Consider the following 17,110-nt stretch of genomic DNA (forward strand, 5'->3'; position numbering starts at 1 on the left):
TGTATGTGAAAGAGCTCCTGTGGCTCATTTTGCCGAGGTTTGCATTTTGCTGAGAGACTGTGGGGTGTCTGCTCAGGCAAGAGGGATGAACTACCTCAAATGCTAAGTCGTGCTAGCATTCTGCTCGATCTCAGACTGAAAAGCCCTTTTATAAAGAATCTACGGGGACCACGCGCATGGGTTGCAGTTCCCCCTCGTCGTTGGAAGCAAAACAAAGTTTCCAAACATGAACCACAGTGATATGATATCTATGACGTCTTGGAGAGAACGATAATAAAGTCTTGAAACTTGACGCAATGTTCCAGGAACCGCCGATAGGCGGCAGCACATGACGAAAGCTTTTGACGGAACACTTTTGTAATACTTTGACACAGATTTGCCTGGTCATTATTTGGGACCTCCAGTTATCTATGATACGGTCACCCTCTTTAGGTTCTACCGCATGGAATGCCTTGGAAATATTATAAAATGGTAGGAAATGATGACAAGCATGACTCCGAGAAAAAAGGATTTAATCGAAATGTCTGAAGACCCATGACGTCACGAAAAAAGTGAAGTTATAGGATATCTTCCACATTCGCCTAATTCACTTTCGCCTAATCCACATTCGCCTGAACCTTTTCGCCTAAACCTTTTTCACCTAATCCGCATTCGCCTAATTCCATTTTGGAATGACCCATTTTATGTGCCACAGGGGGGTTAGGTATATGCCAAAATTAGGCGAAAAAGGATTAGGCGAGAAAGTAATTACGCGAAAGGGGAATTAGGCGAATGTGGATTAGGCTAAAGTGGAATAGGCGAATGTGACATCATGTGACATTTGAAGAAAATGGCCGCCACCAGATTAAAATCAGATTTTGTTGTTTTCCTTGTTATTTTGGCAATAACTCTTATTTCTGGCGTAAAAATCAACCTTGGTGGTAGCTGGGCTGTCGAAGATGAAGGTGGGTAGGTTGTTCATAGAACTGCCAGTCACTCATTGTGAGTAACCGGTGGGTAATTGCCAAGTTTGTGCTTACTATATGAAAACAGTCGTCCAAGAAGAAAGTAGTAAAAAAAGTAAAACTATCTGCATGCCCGAGCTGGCTGTACTATGGCACGCCCTTGGCTTTACCCATGTCATGATCATAATGTTGCGGGCTTTCATGGCTATGGCTTTATGAATATATGTCACTTTCACCCTCAAGGAGAATAAGACATTATAGCTATAGGAGAAGGAGAACTTGTGTAATCTTGGGGTTCATCATGTTGATTGGAAACTTAACTGTGCAGTGTGCTGGCCTACCTACGTATGGAATCGCCCCGACTCAATGTATGATTTCTCTGACCAATCCAGTCTCCAGCTAAAGGAGAACAGTAAGCTGGAAGCATGCTGGTTAGTTTGCCTTGGTGCACAGCATAATACGCTCATGTCAGTGTCATGTTTTCAAAAGTATTGAGTTGATGAAGAACATGCTTATGACAAGTGATATATGACATGTGAATCCTATGTTAATGCAGCCCAAGGTTCTAATATCTGTCATCTAATCTGTTCATTTTTCAGGACGTGAGATTGTCACACTTGCCACAGTGCCTGGAGAAATCTTTATGGATCTGGTCAATGGCGGCTTCCTAGACGACCCCTATTATCGATCCAATTACATTAAGTATCGTTGGGTGTCGTACAGGAACTGGACGTATTCAAGATCTTTTCTAGGTATGTAGTCGGAATCCTGGTGACTTTATTTGCTAAATCCAGTTGATCTTAATAGTGGTCCTATCCAGTCTCACTTTGAGGGCCATACTCTTCTTGAAATGCTCTTGAAACTCAAATCAGTTTTCCTTAATTTGAAGCATATCCTTGTATTATTTCAGTATCTGAGGATGTGTACGACCGCCCCCACCTTGACCTGGTCTGTGAGGGCTTGGACACGGTCGCAGCTGTCTACATCAACGATAAACTTCTCGCCAGAACAAAAAACATGTTCATCAAGCATCGCTTTGATGTCAAAGGCCTCCTTGTGGTAAGTTGATTGACTAAAATCCTTGTCATTTCATCCAGATTCTTGATAAGGAATCAAATTCTTTTTGTTGGAAATGATGGCCATCATGTTTTCTTTACTTCAGAAGGCGGAATTGAAACTTGGCACAGAGTGTGATTTAGAAAAATTTAAAAGTAGTGCGGAGTGAAAATAAGGAAAATCTTTTTCAGGATTTTGGTATGGAATCCTTCTTTTCTGTTGTTGGATCCCTTGCCAAGTTGTTACCAGCAAAGATACTTGTGTCCCCTTTTTTTGTAGCCTGGCAAAAATATAGTGAAAGTTGTGTTTACATCGGCCGTCCTGTATGCGGCTGAGCAGGCTAAAGCTCATGCGTATCCAATCCCTCCTGCTGACAGGAATCCATGTGAACATAGCGAGAAGTATCATCAATTCATACGCACTCGGCAGTCGGCGTTTTCTTGGGATTGGGGCCCTGCTTTCCCGACAGTTGGGATTTGGTGAGTTTTAAACTTTGCGTTCCTTCCTAGAGTGAGGTGGTGTACTGGTGAAGGTTTTATACTGTCAAACCAGCAGTGGCAGATCCAGAAATTCGGGAAGGGGATCTTGGAAATGTGAAGGGTCTGATGGTTCTCCCTCCACAAGGCGTCTTGAAAAGAATTGCTCTCCGACCAAAGGGGAGGCGTGTCTCTTCAACTATCCCTCAAATCCCCATAGTGGTCACAGGATCTGGTTGCCACTTTGTGCCTTTGACTGAGTATTCGTTCACTTAATTGAATAACCCCCCCCCCCTCCCCGCGACTGAAATGATGAAAATGGAAATAGGAAAATGTGCTTTAATAGATTGACAAATAGACAAATGACCTGCTTATTTGTTCATTAAATTTGTCTGTTAGACTTTTAATTATGCCTGAAAATTATATCTTTGCTGTACATAAAAACTATTCATGTGATCTCTCTAATTCCCTTCCATTCAGCAATTCAAGTGAATGGCTAGCAGTTAGGCCTTGAATAGGTTATGAAGATGAGTTTACTCTCTAGTAACACATAAGGGGCAGTACAATCATTCCATTCCAGGAAGCCTATATACATCGATGGCTACACAGAGGCAAGAATTGGTGAAGTCACTGTCGCTACCTCAAAAAGTAAGTAGCCTATAGACGGTAGCGATATTATTGTGGACAAAAACTATAACACACGTACACAAAAATTCAAAAGAAAAATGAAAATAAGGATAATTTCAGTTCTTAATTTGCATATTTTATACTCTACAACAGTGTCAAAGCACTTTGAATTCATTCACCAGTCACTCCAGTCAAATCCAGGAGCCTGTCTAAAGAAACCAAGGGGTGTCCGTACAGTGCTACATGTAGCGGTGCATGGTGGCAGGTCATTACATTATCCTCCTGGTCACCTTAATCCCATGTCTGGCTGGCCCTTTAATAAAAGGAGAAACTTATCTGTTACAAATGTAGCACATACATTATAAAAGAACCAGACTCAATAGTCATAATTCTCAAGTGCATGCCTTGCCAAAAGTGATTATAATATGACGTCATTTCAGCGACCAACTCCAGTTGGGTCGTGAGTGGTAAAGTGCACTTCCACGTCTTGTCTGACGTCACCATCGATCTTGTGATCAGTATCCCGGGGCTGAAGAAAGTTGAGATGTTCAAGGTCAAACTCTCGCCAAAGGTCACGGGAGGTCAGGAGTTTAAGTATCGTCTGTCTATTACAACTGTGAGTATACATTAGTACCTCTCTATTAAGGACATCCCTTGCACTGATGTTCCTGCTGTTGAAATTCACATTGATGCGATGTGTCCATTTGAAACAGGATTCTACAAATATTAACCACTTCAGTACTGATCTTTCTGTTGTGTGCCACTACAGTTGGACCCCCCATTTACAGGGTAACTGGGTAAAGGAGTCCATCTCAAGCTACTGTCCACTTAGACAGAGTCGTTTACTTTCCCTAGCATATTGGTACATGAGCAGTGAATCTCAGTTTCATGTAAGGTCTCATTAAAAAGCCAACACAATCAAAATAAAGTGACTTGCCCATGATCACAAGCAGCATTACAGTGTGTGGTGTCAAACCCACCGTGTTTGCCCACTTCCTTCCTCTTAATGATAATCTATCAGACTAATAGACGCTTTATTACACAAAATTAGAAAAGAGCTCTCATTCTCTTTCAGCCAGTTGAACTCTGGTGGCCAAACGGACATGGGAATCAGAAACTCTACGATATAAACGTACAAATTACAGACAATAGTTTGGACCCGGTTGATAAGAAGTCGTTACGGTTTGGATTCCGGACAATCAAGTTGATCGAGAATGATATACAAGGTGGCAAAGGTTAGTGGTCGAGGAGAGATCTTCTATTGGCCGATCATAGGCCAATGAAGATATCTTATAGTACTCCCCCAAACCACCGGTCGATCAAGCTATATTGTTTGTGTCTACTGAGGCTTGATCCATGCGTAGCTCCTTGATCAGCCAGTGGGTGATAGCCTGATTGGGCACGGTCCACCAAGGATCTTTTCTCGTCCGGTCAAAGTTAGGTGACCACTAATGGAGGTTTCACTCTAGTTGCTCGATGAAGGTTGATTACTATGAAGAACTTGCATCCAGAATATGAACAAAATGAGGTTCGTTTACTCGCTTACCTAAACCTCTGTCTGCGATCAGTGATGTTCTGGAGCCCATTTCAAGTCTGCAACTTCTCAATGAAAATCTATACAAACCTTACTGATCATACTTATTCCTTGTCTCTGCGAGGAAAAACTGTTGATGAGTTGTTGGAGACCTATGCATGCTTGAATATCTATCATAACTTTCTGGCTTTATTTCAGCGACCACATTTTACTTCATGATCAACGAGAAGCCGATCTTCATGAAGGGCTCCAACTGGATCCCTGGTGATGCGTTCCAAGAGAGAATGACCCCTGAGAGGACGAGGAACCTGCTGCAATCAGCTGCTGATGCTGGCATGTGTATGATGAGGGTCTGGGGAGGAGGGGTAGGTTGAATGTGATAGATAGTTAGCTGCTGATGCTGGCATGTGTATGATGAGGGTCTGGGGAGGAGGGGTAGGTTGAATGTGATAGATAGTCAGCTGCTGATGCTGGCATGTGTATGATGAGGGTCTGGGGAAGAGGGGTAGGTTGAATGTGATAGATAGTCAGCTGCTGATGCTGGCATGTGTATGATGAGGGTCTGGGGAGGAGGGGTAGGTTGAATGTGATAGATAGTCAGCTGTTGATGCTGGCATGTGTATGATGAGGGTCTGGGGAGGAGAGGTAGGTTGAATGTGATAGATAGTCAGCTGCTGATGCTGGCATGTGTATGATGAGGGTCTGGGGAGGAGGGGTAGGTTGAATGTGATAGATAGTCAGCTGCTGATGCTGGCATGTGTATGATGAGGGTCTGGGGAGGAGGGGTAGGTTGAATGTGATAGATAGTCAGCTGTTGATGCTGGCATGTGTATGATGAGGGTCTGGGGAGGAGAGGTAGGTTGAATGTGATAGATAGTCAGCTGCTGATGCTGGCATGTGTATGATGAGGGTCTGGGGAGGAGGGGTAGGTTGAATGTGATAGATAGTCAGCTGCTGATGCTGGCATGTGTATGATGAGGGTCTGGGGAGGAGGGGTAGGTTGAATGTGATAGATAGTCAGCTGCTGATGCTGGCATGTGTATGATGAGGGTCTGGGGAGGAGGGGTAGGTTGAATGTGATAGATAGTCAGCTGCTGATGCTGGCATTTGTATGATGGGGGTCTGGGGAGGAGGGGTAGGTTGAATGTGATAGATAGTCAGCTGCTGATGCTGGCATGTGTATGATGAGGGTCTGGGGTGGAGGGGTAGGTTGAATGTGATAGATAGTCAGCTGCTGATGCTGGCATGTGTATGATGAGGGTCTGGGGTGGAGGGGTAGGTTGAATGTGATAGATAGTCAGCTGCTGATGCTGGCATGTGTATGATGAGGGTCTGGGGTGGAGGGGTAGGTTGAATGTGATAGATAGTCAGCTGCTGATGATGGCATGTGTATGATGAGTGTCTGGGGAGGAGGGGTAGGTTGAATGTGATAGATAGTCAGCTGCTGATGCTGGCATGTGTATGATGAGGGTCTGGGGAGGAGGGGTAGGTTGAATGTGATAGATAGTCAGCTGCTGATGCTGGCATGTGTATGATGAGGGTCTGGGGTGGAGGGGTAGGTTGAATGTGATAGATAGTCAGCTGTTGATGCTGGCATGTGTATGAGGAGGGTCTGGGGAGGAGGGGTAGGTTGAATGTGATAGATAGTCAGCTGCTGATGCTGGCATGTGTATGATGAGGGTCTGGGGTGGAGGGGTAGGTTGAATGTGATAGATAGTCAGCTGCTGATGCTGGCATGTGTATGAGGAGGGTCTGGGGAGGAGGGGTAGGTTGAAGGTGATAGATAGTCAGCTGCTGATGCTGGCATGTGTATGATGAGGGTCTGGGGAGGAGGAGTAGGTTGAATGTGATAGATAGTCAGCTGCTGATGCTGGCATGTGTATGATGAGGGTCTGGGGAGGAGGGGTAGGTTGAATGTGATAGATAGTCAGCTGCTGATGCTGGCATGTGTATGATGAGGGTCTGGGGTGGAGGGGTAGGTTGAATGTGATAGATAGTCAGCTGTTGATGCTGGCATGTGTATGATGAGGGTCTGGGGAGGAGAGGTAGGTTGAATGTGATAGATAGTCAGCTGCTGATGCTGGCATGTGTATGATGAGGGTCTGGGGTGGAGGGGTAGGTTGAATGTGATAGATAGTCAGCTGCTGATGCTGGCATGTGTATGATGAGGGTCTGGGGTGGAGGGGTAGGTTGAATGTGATAGATAGTCAGCTGCTGATGCTGGCATGTGTATGATGAGGGTCTGGGGTGGAGGGGTAGGTTGAATGTGATGGATGGCTTGTTATCAGGAGAGCTGGAGATTCGTGAACTACTGGGGACAGTTTTATTGGGGCAATTGACTTTGGGGGAATTTGTCTGGATACCATTGGCAGCATTTGATCAATAAGCAGAGTTATGATGCTGCCAACTTGTAGTTTCCTCACGTTTTCCAGTTGTAAAAAGGCCCAAAACATCAATGTTCTAAAAATGTTGAAATGCGCTGTATGCCGTTTGCTATGCGAGGGCGCACAACTTTCACTTTTCAACCTAAAAATCTCCATCTGATTCCAGATCTATGAAACGGATGTATTCTACGACCTGATGGATGAGCTGGGCATCATGGTCTGGCAGGACTTTATGTTTGCTGTAGCCATGTACCCGGCCGACCAGGAATATCTTGATACGGTCCGTGAAGAAACCACATACCAAGTAAGCTGTATTCATGAGTTTACAAATAGTATCGTAGTACATGAGAAGTAGTATTCATCTGCTAATACCTCACCACAAGGCCCATGGAAGTGCTTAGCCAATGTACTGCTGCAGTAATATCTACTCCATGAGAGGTGTGGTAAGCCACCATTTTGAAACATTTAAACACTGACGCCTGGAAGATTATACTCCTCATATCACCTGTGATGCCCTGTAATTCAATTCGCACGCTGCTGAAAGGGGTGTGGATTGAAGCTGCTCATTGCCGGTGCCTGCCTGCTGTAAGGGGCTTTAATAATCTCCATGGACATAGATGTGCATACCCCTCCTTGGCGAGTGACCCCCCCCCCCCCCCTGTTTATACTTGGACGCCACTGAGAGGTCTATTTATGATTCCAACTTGATTGTCATCTCTCTCCGTCTTCATCGCAGGTGCGTCGTCTGCAGTATCATGCCAGTATCGCCATCTGGAGTGGTAACAATGAATGTGCTGGTTGTCTCGCTAGTAACCGGTAAGTCACTCTCATTGGCCAGGTAACCGGTAATTCCCTCTCATTGTTCAGGTAACCGGTAAGTCACTCTCATTGGCCAGGTAACCGGTAAGTCACTCTCATTGGCCAGGTAACCGGTAAGTCACTCTCATTGGCCAGGTAACCGGTAAGTCACTCTCATTGGCCAGGTAACCGGTAAGTCACTCTAATTGGCCAGGTAACTGATAAGTCACTCTCATTGGCTAGGTAACTGATAAGTCACTCTCATTGGCTAGGTAACTGATAAGTCACTCTCATTGGCTAGGTAACTGATAAGTCGCTCTCATTGGTCAGGTAACTGAAAAGTCGCTCTCATTGGCCAGGTAACTGATAAGTCACTCTCATTGGCTAGGTAACTGATAAGTCACTCTCATTGGCCAGGTAACTGATAAGTCACTCTCATTGGCTAGGTAACTGATAAGTCACTCTCATTGGTCAGGTAACTGATAAGTCACTCTCATTGGTCAGGTAACTGATAAGTCGCTCTCATTGGCCAGGTAGCTGGTAAGTCACTCTCATTGGCCAGGTAGCTGGTAAGTCACTCTCATTGGCCAGGTAGCTGGTAAGTCACTCTCATTGACCAGGTAACTGATAAGTCACTCTCATTGGCCAGGTAACCAGTAAGTCACTCTCATTGGCCAGGTAACTGATAAGTCACTCTCATTGGCTAGGTAACTGATAAGTCACTCTCATTGGCTAGGTAACTGATAAGTCGCTCTCATTGGCCAGGTAACTGATAAGTCACTCTCATTGGCTAGGTAACTGATAAGTCACTCTCATTGGCTAGGTAACTGATAAGTCACTCTCATTGGCTAGGTAACTGATAAGTCGCTCTCATTGGCCAGGTAACTGATAAGTCGCTCTCATTGGCCAGGTAACTGATAAGTCACTCTCATTGGCCAGGTAACTGATAAGTCACTCTCATTGGCAAGGTAACTGATAAGTCACTCTCATTGGCAAGGTAACTGATAAGTCACTCTTATTGGTCAGGTAACTGATAAGTCACTCTCATTGGCCAGGTAGCTGGTAAGTCACTCTCATTGGCCAGGTAGCTGGTAAGTCACTCTCATTGGCCAGGTAACTGATAAGTCACTCTCATTGGCCAGGTAACTGATAAGTCACTCTCATTGGCTAGGTAACTGATAAGTCACTCTCATTGGCCAGGTAACTGATAAGTCACTCTCATTGGTCAGGTAACTGATAAGTCTCTCTCATTGGCCAGGTAACTGATAAGTCACTCTCATTGGTCAGGTAACTGATAAGTCACTCTCATTGGCCAGGTAACTGATAAATCGCTCTCATTGGCCAGGTAACCAGTAAGTCACTCTCATTGGTCAGGTACCTGGTAAGTCGCTGTCATTGGCCAGGTACCTGGTAAGTCGCTGTCATTGGTCAGGTAGCTGGTAAGTCGCTGTCATTGGCCAGGTAGCTGGTAAGTCGCTGTCATTGGTCAGGTAGCTGGTAAGTCGCTGTCATTGGCTAGGTAACCGGTAAGTCACTCTCATTGGCCTTTAGCTTGTACGCTTTATATTGTACAACTTTCTCAAACTCATCACATTTTTTCCCCAGTCTTCCCTGAAACCTTTCAGCAACCCGACCGCACTTTAAGATCTTCAGATGGTTTGCTTTTTGACCAGCCAAGGGCTAGGTTGGTGACCTTTGGCGACAGAGCCTTTCTTGCGTCGTTCCCAAGCTGTGGAACCGACTGCCAATCAGCTTGCAGACACTGACCAGCACCCCTCTCTTCGCGGGTCACTGAAAAACCTATCTCTTTTCTCGGTATAATGTAAAGTGTCACTGATCACTTCAGTGGATGCTGGCACTATAAACACCCTCATTTGGTTGATATGATTGATTGATCTCCGCTGCTCAATCAACGCTACAAGCTCGCATTTCCCTCCTTCGAACTAAGAAATAATCATTGAATGTCTTACTTTCCAGTTTTGGGACGGCGGCCCATTACAAACGTTACTATAACGACTATGTCGCCCTATATATTGGCGTGGTGTTGAATGTGACGGCCCAGGAGGACCAGAGTCGGCCTATCGTCAGTACGTCACCCAGTAATGGCAAGCTGACGCCTGGAGCTGGTTGGATCGATAAGAATGTTTATGACACTCACCATGGTGACGGTAAGCCAGTGTTTACAGTTTCAAAACAGAAGACCCGGTCAGTGTGCAAGGGTTAAAATCAATGTTCAGAATTAACCATGGTAACCGAGCGGTAAAGTTATCAATGTGCATGCGTAACATGATGCCAAAACCTGGAAATTTTGTACAATTTTGGCAAAGTGATCTTTTTAGATACTTGAGATTTTGATTTTTTTTGTGCGTAATAATACATTTTGTTCAACTGTGGTTTTCTGTGGGACATTTCCCAAAATTAGAGTGCCAGTTTCGTGTGAAATCAACAATCCACTCATCATAACTCATGACAGATCTTCTCTTCATTTTGGTTCAGTCCACTTCTACACGTACTCGGGGAATCTCTGGGACTGGCGTCGCTTTCCCAAACCCAAGTTCTGCTCGGAATACGGCATCCAATCGTACCCGTCATTTGAGGTGTTGAAACAAGTCTCTCAGCCCGAGGATTGGTACTTCAACAGTACGTTTATTGCAGACAGGCAGCATCATTGTGGCGGTAGGTCAAATCTGAATATCATGATCCGGTCCATTTTGCATTGCATCATGGTTAGGTACCAGGCGCGCTGGGTTCAGACATCCGGTGTTAACCCTGTTCAACCAGTTGAAGGGTAAGTCCTATATAACGTGTGATAGGCCTATGTAAAATAGATGCCTTAAAACCGGCTAAATAGCTTCTACAGTGTCAGTATCTGATAAACTGTCCTGGTAGGTACACATGCTTGATAGTGAAAAGACACTAGCAATATCAGGGCAGGCATGTTGATGTATTGGTCTCACTTTTGTAAATATACGAGGGGGGGGGGTTGGATGATATCCAAAAACTACCACGGCAATATTCCTGAAACTTACATGGATGACACCATGGCCAAAGACGTTAATTATGATAAACAATGGATTGACTTTGATCTAATTAATTTCAGGCCCTTTGTGGTCAAAATTTATGAGACATTTCATGAGTGATGAAGAATTCTGAAAATCATCAAATGTTTGAGAATGGTGATTTAGTTTCTTATTCGCTGACTACAAGAATATCGCACACTTTCTTGCGTTTAACTTCATCTATTTTCTCGAAATTTACATTTTCTGGTAATTTCAGGTGACAAACAACTTTTTGATATGGTGAAAGCTGTGATGCATCTCCCCAACTCGACAGACCACATCAAACTATTCAGTGATCTTCTCTATGTCTTCCAGGTAGGTATTATAGGCACTTGTGTCACATAGAACCTCAAGTGACATTTTGTTGACAGAGCGTTACATTATTCTTTGGGTTTTCTAGAACGGAACACATTATCACTTGCTGAAAACAACATCAGCTGCTGGCTGGTGCATGCGAATTGGACATTCTGTGATGATGTTTAAGTTCATCTTGCGTTGTCACTTTCAGATCAATCAAGCAATGTCCATCAAAACAGAGAGCGAAGTCTATAGAAGGATGCAGGGTGTCATGAATGGTCTTGGTGGTTACACGATGGGATCACTCATCTGGCAGCTCAATGATAACTGGCAGGGGCCTTCTTGGGCGACGTTAGGTAAGTTTCAGTGTCGACAGTCTCGTTTCTCATTCTTTAGGACTTTCTTTAACCAAATCCTCCACAGACACCCAGGTAAATGCCTTCACTGTTCGTTTGATATTTAAAATTTGTAATTGAATTAGAAAATTTCAAACTGTGTAGATGTACACAGGATTATGTGGACAGATAAACAAATACAAATAAACATTTGAGCAAAACTCATCTGCATCTGAACTGGACTACTGAATTGTGTGGAACTGCATTTCTATTCTGTTTATTTTTTTCATGTATTTTAAGTTCGACCAGAGCACAGTTGTGATTGTTTTGCGAGCTATTCTCACTCAAAAAACTAGCAAGATTTTGTGCCTCTATTCGCTTTTGAAATTTCTCAAATGTCTAATTATCAATTTCAGAGTACACTGGCAAATGGAAGATGCTGCATTACTATATCAAAGACTTCTACAGTAAGACTGTGGTCGTCCCGTGGGAGGATGGGGATACATTCAAGATCAGCTTCGTCCAGGAGGACGTTCAGCTGCCGGCACCAGGGGAATCGGTGGAAATCCTCAAAAGTAAGACGGGTATCCCTCTTGGATCGTCTTACAGAAGTTCTGGGCAGGACCAGTACTCACAAGAGACGTTTGAATGGCAGCAGTCATCGGCTGAAGAGGGCAAAGATCTGAAGTGGTCTAGGAGTGCGGTCACAGAGGAGGCGGAGGGTCAGAGTCCAGGGGTGGTCCACATGGGGCAGCAGAAACTACTTGTCGTGGAGAAGGCTGCCGGTGATAAGGATTCGTCGTGGTATTGCTCAACTGCCAAGCCGTGTGTTCTAGTCCTCACATTCAGGCCGTGGGATCTCACAAAATCTCCACTTAGAATTCAAACAATTATCAAACAGGTTTGTAAACAGTTTAAAATTGAGCAGTTTCATGAGAACTAGGCCTGGTGATTATCGTCTCATCTTGATTATCATGTTTCATGTATCATACACAGGGCCGCAGTGCCTATTGTTTTGTTTGTGGTGCACACATTTTCCCAGGTCTCCCCCAGGGCAGGCTGCTCAGGAAGTTGGAATGCCTGTCTGGAATACACAGAATTCTCAGTCAGTTGGGGGACTGAATCTTTAGGGAGAATCAATAATTTCTGGGGTGTCTTATTTTTCAAATGCATTTTTTCAGTCCACCATCTTACCGTCCATGGTTATATTCAATAATAAGTTGGGAAACAATCATTTCTAAAGAGAAGGGATGTTACATTTTCCAACTGCACCTATTTTTTCAGTCCACCATCTTTCCGTCCATGGTTATATTTGAAGCGGAGACATCCACGATGTTGGGTCAGTTGAAGAGAGAAGATTACATGATCGAGATTACCGTCCAAGACGAGGCCAGCGTGACACTGGCCTCAAACTTTTACTTCCTGACCGTTCCTAAAGCTGCCTGGGGGATGAGAAAGGCTAACATCAAGGTAGGTCCATTGTCACATCACAATGAAACGTGTGGCCGCTGCAGCCAATCTGGTATCTTGGCAATTTGAGACAAATGCCTCTTTTGACACAAAGACAGTTTTGATCCTTCCAGAATTGGAACCCACAACCTCCTGATTAAGAGCCTAGTGCTCTAGCCACTATGTCGCTATATCCCTCAATAAGTTATCAGTTCATGGATTAGCATTAAGCAACTAGGAATATCATTCCCCTGGACAGGATGCTGGCCATGAGATCCCCTGGACAGGATGCTGGCCATGAGATCCCCTGGACAGGATGCTGGCCATGAGATCCCCTGGACAGGATGCTGGCCATGAGATCCCCTGGACAGGATGCTGGCCATGAGATCCCCTGGACAGGATGCTGGCCATGAGACCCATGGACAGGATGCTGGCCATGAGATCCCCTGGACAGGATGCTGGCCATGAGATCCCCTGGACAGGATGCTGGCCATGAGATCCCCTGGACAGGATGCTGGCCATGAGATCCCCTGGACAAGGATGCTGGCCATGAGACCCATGGACAGGATGCTGGCCATGAGATCCCCTGGACAGGATGCTGGCCATGAGATCCCCTGGCGAGGATGCTGGCCATGAGACCCATGGACAGGATGCTGGCCATGCGATCCCCTGGACAGGATGCTGGCCATGAGATCCCCTGGACAGGATGCTGGCCATGAGATCCCCTGGACAGGATGCTGGCCATGAGATCCCCTGGACAGGATGCTGGCCATGAGATACTCTTCATTGCCAGACTGTACATCATTGTGATTTTTTTCTCCTTCAGGTTAAAAGCGTCACAGCACAAGACAAGAACTTCGTGATCACACTCTCCAGTGACCAGCCGGCGTTGTTCGTCTTTGTGGAGGCATGGGGGATCAAGGGACGATTCTCTCAAAATGGCTTCCATATGATGTCTGGCCCAAGTAAGGCTCTAACACTGGTCTTCTATCCGTGGGAGGTGACTACCGTCAGGGCATTACAGGATTCACTCAGGATCACATCTCTTATGGACGTTTATCAGTTTTAATTATGGAACATAAACTTGTTTTAATAGCTCTAATATAATCTAAAATAACCCGTATTACGATCATGTCTTAACATTTAACTGAAATCTGAATATGTGTTAGATTTATAACTAAATGAGAAAAATCTCAAACCTACGGCTAGCATGATATCTGAATGTCAATCAGACATTTTGTTTGCCCAACACAACTTACCGGTAATCAGATTGTATCACTTGGCACATATCTTACATTACCAGGTATGTGTTTAACCATTCCAGTTGATCAGATTGTATCACTTGGCACATATCTTACATTACCAGGTATGTGTTTAACCATTCCAGTTGATCAGATTGTATCACTTGGCACATATCTTACATTGCCAGGTATGCGTGTAACCTTTCCAGTTGATCAGAAGACTGACATGCACAAGAGTTATTCTGTTTTTGGGAGTCAGTATGGTCTAGTGTATCACACTTGGCTAGCTGTCAAGAAGTCTCCGGTTCAAAGCTTACAGTTGGCATAAGATGCTAAGCAGTTGTCATAGTCTAACTTCCCATCCTCCACCCAGGACCCGGTTGTTCAAAGTTCTGTTATCTGGTTTAGCAGGCCGCCAAATTCTCGTTAAGGTTAGCGGCCGCTATACAACTGCTAAGTAAGCGGTACCTCAAGGGTTTTGTCTTTGGCTGCTGCCAAGTGAAGCAGCGGTCGCTAAACTAACCAGGCTTTGAACAACCGGACCCAGGTGTATAAATGGGGACCAGTCAGAAATGCTCGGGTTGTAGTGCTGATTATCGACAATCTTTTTTCAATGTTGTTTTCTTTAAAAGACCGAGTGTCACTTGCTGGTCTTGTGCACTCACCCTTAATATTACAGAAGAATATCATATATTTGTAGTTTGTGATAATTTTTCACATGTTTTGGTAATAAAATCACTGTGATTATTCAGCAATATTCATTGGATTTAGGTTTGTTTTTGGCGGGTATCTCCTTATCTTCATTAACTGGCTTAAGGATTCACTGTGGCAAGACCATGTGCTGAGAGTGAAGGCTACTGGAAACACTGATACTTCTCTTGGTGAAATCATCGACAAGGAGGGCTGTCCAGAGTCAACCAGTTGGGGCCTGGCCATGTAAAAGGCACCAATCATTATAGCAGGGTCAACAATGACAGAATCTGGTCATCTGAGGGACACCACTCATCACAACCTGTCCACTGTCAACAGTGACAGGACCTGGTCATCTAAGGGGACACCAATTATCACAACCTGTCCAGGGTCAACAATGACAGAATCTGGTCATCTGAGGGACACCACTCATCACAACCTGTCCACTGTCAACAGTGACAGGACCTGGCCATCTAAGGGGACACCAATCATCACAACCTGTCCAGGGTCAACAATGACAGAATCTGGTCATCTGAGGGACACCACTCATCACAACCTCTCCAGGGTCAACAGTGACAGGACCTGGTCATCTAAGGGGACACCAATCATCACAACCTGTCCACTGTCAACAGTGACAGGACCTGTCCATCTAAGGGGACACCAATTATCACAACCTGTCCAGGGTCAACAGTGACAGGACCTGGCCATCTAAGGGGACACCAATCATCACAACCTGTCCAGGGTCAACAGTGACAGGACCTGGCCATCTAAGGGGACACCACTCATAACAACCTGTCCAGGGTCAACAGTGACAGGACCTGGCCATCTAAGGGGACACCAATTATCACAACCTGTCCAGGGTCAACAGTGACAGGACCTGGCCATCTAAGGGGACACCAATTATCACAACCTGTCCAGGGTCAACAGTGACAGGACCTGGCCATCTAAGGGGACACCAATTATCACAACCTGTCCAGGGTCAACAGTGACAGGACCTGGTCATCTAAGGGGACACCAATCATCACAACCTGTCCAGGGTCAACAATGACAGAATCTGGTCATCTGAGGGACACCACTCATCACAACCTCTCCAGGGTCAACAGTGACAGGACCTGGTCATCTAAGGGGACACCAATCATCACAACCTGTCCAGGGTCAACAGTGACAGGACCTGGCCATCTAAGGGGACACCAATTATCACAACCTGTCCAGGGTCAACAGTGACAGGACCTGGCCATCTAAGGGGACACCAATTATCACAACCTGTCCAGGGTCAACAGTGACAGGACCTGGCCATCTAAGGGGACACCAATTATCACAACCTGTCCAGGGTCAACAGTGACAGGACAGTGTCAATGTCATCTAAGGGGACACCAATTATCACAACCTGCATGACCGTGGTCAACAGTGACAGGACTTGGTTATCTAAGGGGACACCAATTGTCACAACCTGTCCAGGGACAGGGTCAATAATGACAGGACCTGCTATTCGGGAATTACCAGTTCATGAGTTACCAGTCCTGTAACAGGACCATAGTTTCACAGACTTACACGAGATGGCATGGCAGTACTTGGCTACCCGCTTCTCGTCTCGTCGTAAATAATGCCATGTGCTAATCTATAAATAGACACCAAGTGTATTTACTTTTTGAGGTCAAGGTCATAAGTGGTACGGTAATTTTAGCATTCACGAAATTGTCAGCAACACCATCTCCAAAAAATCCTATTTTTGCACAATATTTTGGCTTCAACAACAACGAGGTTTGTAATTAGCCACAGTATTTTACGATGGAAATGTAGAAAGTGACGTTGACCATCAATGAAATGTCAAGTCACAGTGTTGGATAGTTTGAAAAGCAGATGTAAAGACGAAGTCAAAATGACGTGTAAACTGCATGCACTATGACTGTGAGTATGACTATGAGTATGATACTCACTATGCAGCAATGAATGAGCAAGCCTTGTAAGCTCCTCTGACTCCGAGGCCTCTCTCTGACTGTCTCTGACCATGCTGACTACTCTCTCTCTATCTGAGTAGCTCTGTGCTCAGCAGCTAACGCTTACTTCTGTCTCGTGTGTGTGAGATTAGACGCCAGTGACATTACTTTCAACAACAGCAACAACAACATCATGACATCAATAAAGTGTCCCCGTCATAATCCTGCAGATTTCTGGTCCTGGGATTCTGGTATGCATAGGCGTATACTTTGTATATTATAT

At 45.0% G+C, this 17,110-nt stretch overlaps 1 protein-coding gene across 2 annotated transcripts; it reads left to right on the top strand.

Annotated features, from left to right (window-relative positions):
• Positions 1–829: 829 nt before the first annotated feature.
• LOC135501906 (beta-mannosidase-like) lies at positions 830–14,955 on the top strand. Of its 2 annotated transcripts, none has more exons than XR_010449668.1 (17): positions 830–944; positions 1,544–1,696; positions 1,855–2,003; positions 2,280–2,479; positions 3,057–3,124; positions 3,544–3,719; positions 4,179–4,338; positions 4,836–5,002; positions 7,188–7,325; positions 7,758–7,837; positions 9,797–9,987; positions 10,316–10,495; positions 11,096–11,193; positions 11,387–11,531; positions 11,927–12,411; positions 12,829–12,980; positions 13,786–13,918. XR_010449668.1 is itself a non-coding variant. In XM_064794333.1 (17 exons), exons 1-17 carry the CDS (start codon positions 830–832, stop codon positions 14,026–14,028), a joined length of 2,934 nt encoding a protein of 977 aa, XP_064650403.1. In that variant the 3' UTR covers positions 14,029–14,955. The 2 variants fall into 2 exon arrangements, 1 of the variants encoding a protein (XP_064650403.1); XM_064794333.1 differs by having other exon boundaries at positions 12,795–12,980; positions 13,786–14,955.
• Positions 14,956–17,110: the final 2,155 nt, after the last annotated feature.

This window comes from Lineus longissimus, chromosome 17 (genome assembly GCF_910592395.1).
Source record: "Lineus longissimus chromosome 17, tnLinLong1.2, whole genome shotgun sequence".
In the NCBI taxonomy this organism is placed as follows: Eukaryota; Metazoa; Nemertea; class Pilidiophora; order Heteronemertea; family Lineidae; genus Lineus; species Lineus longissimus.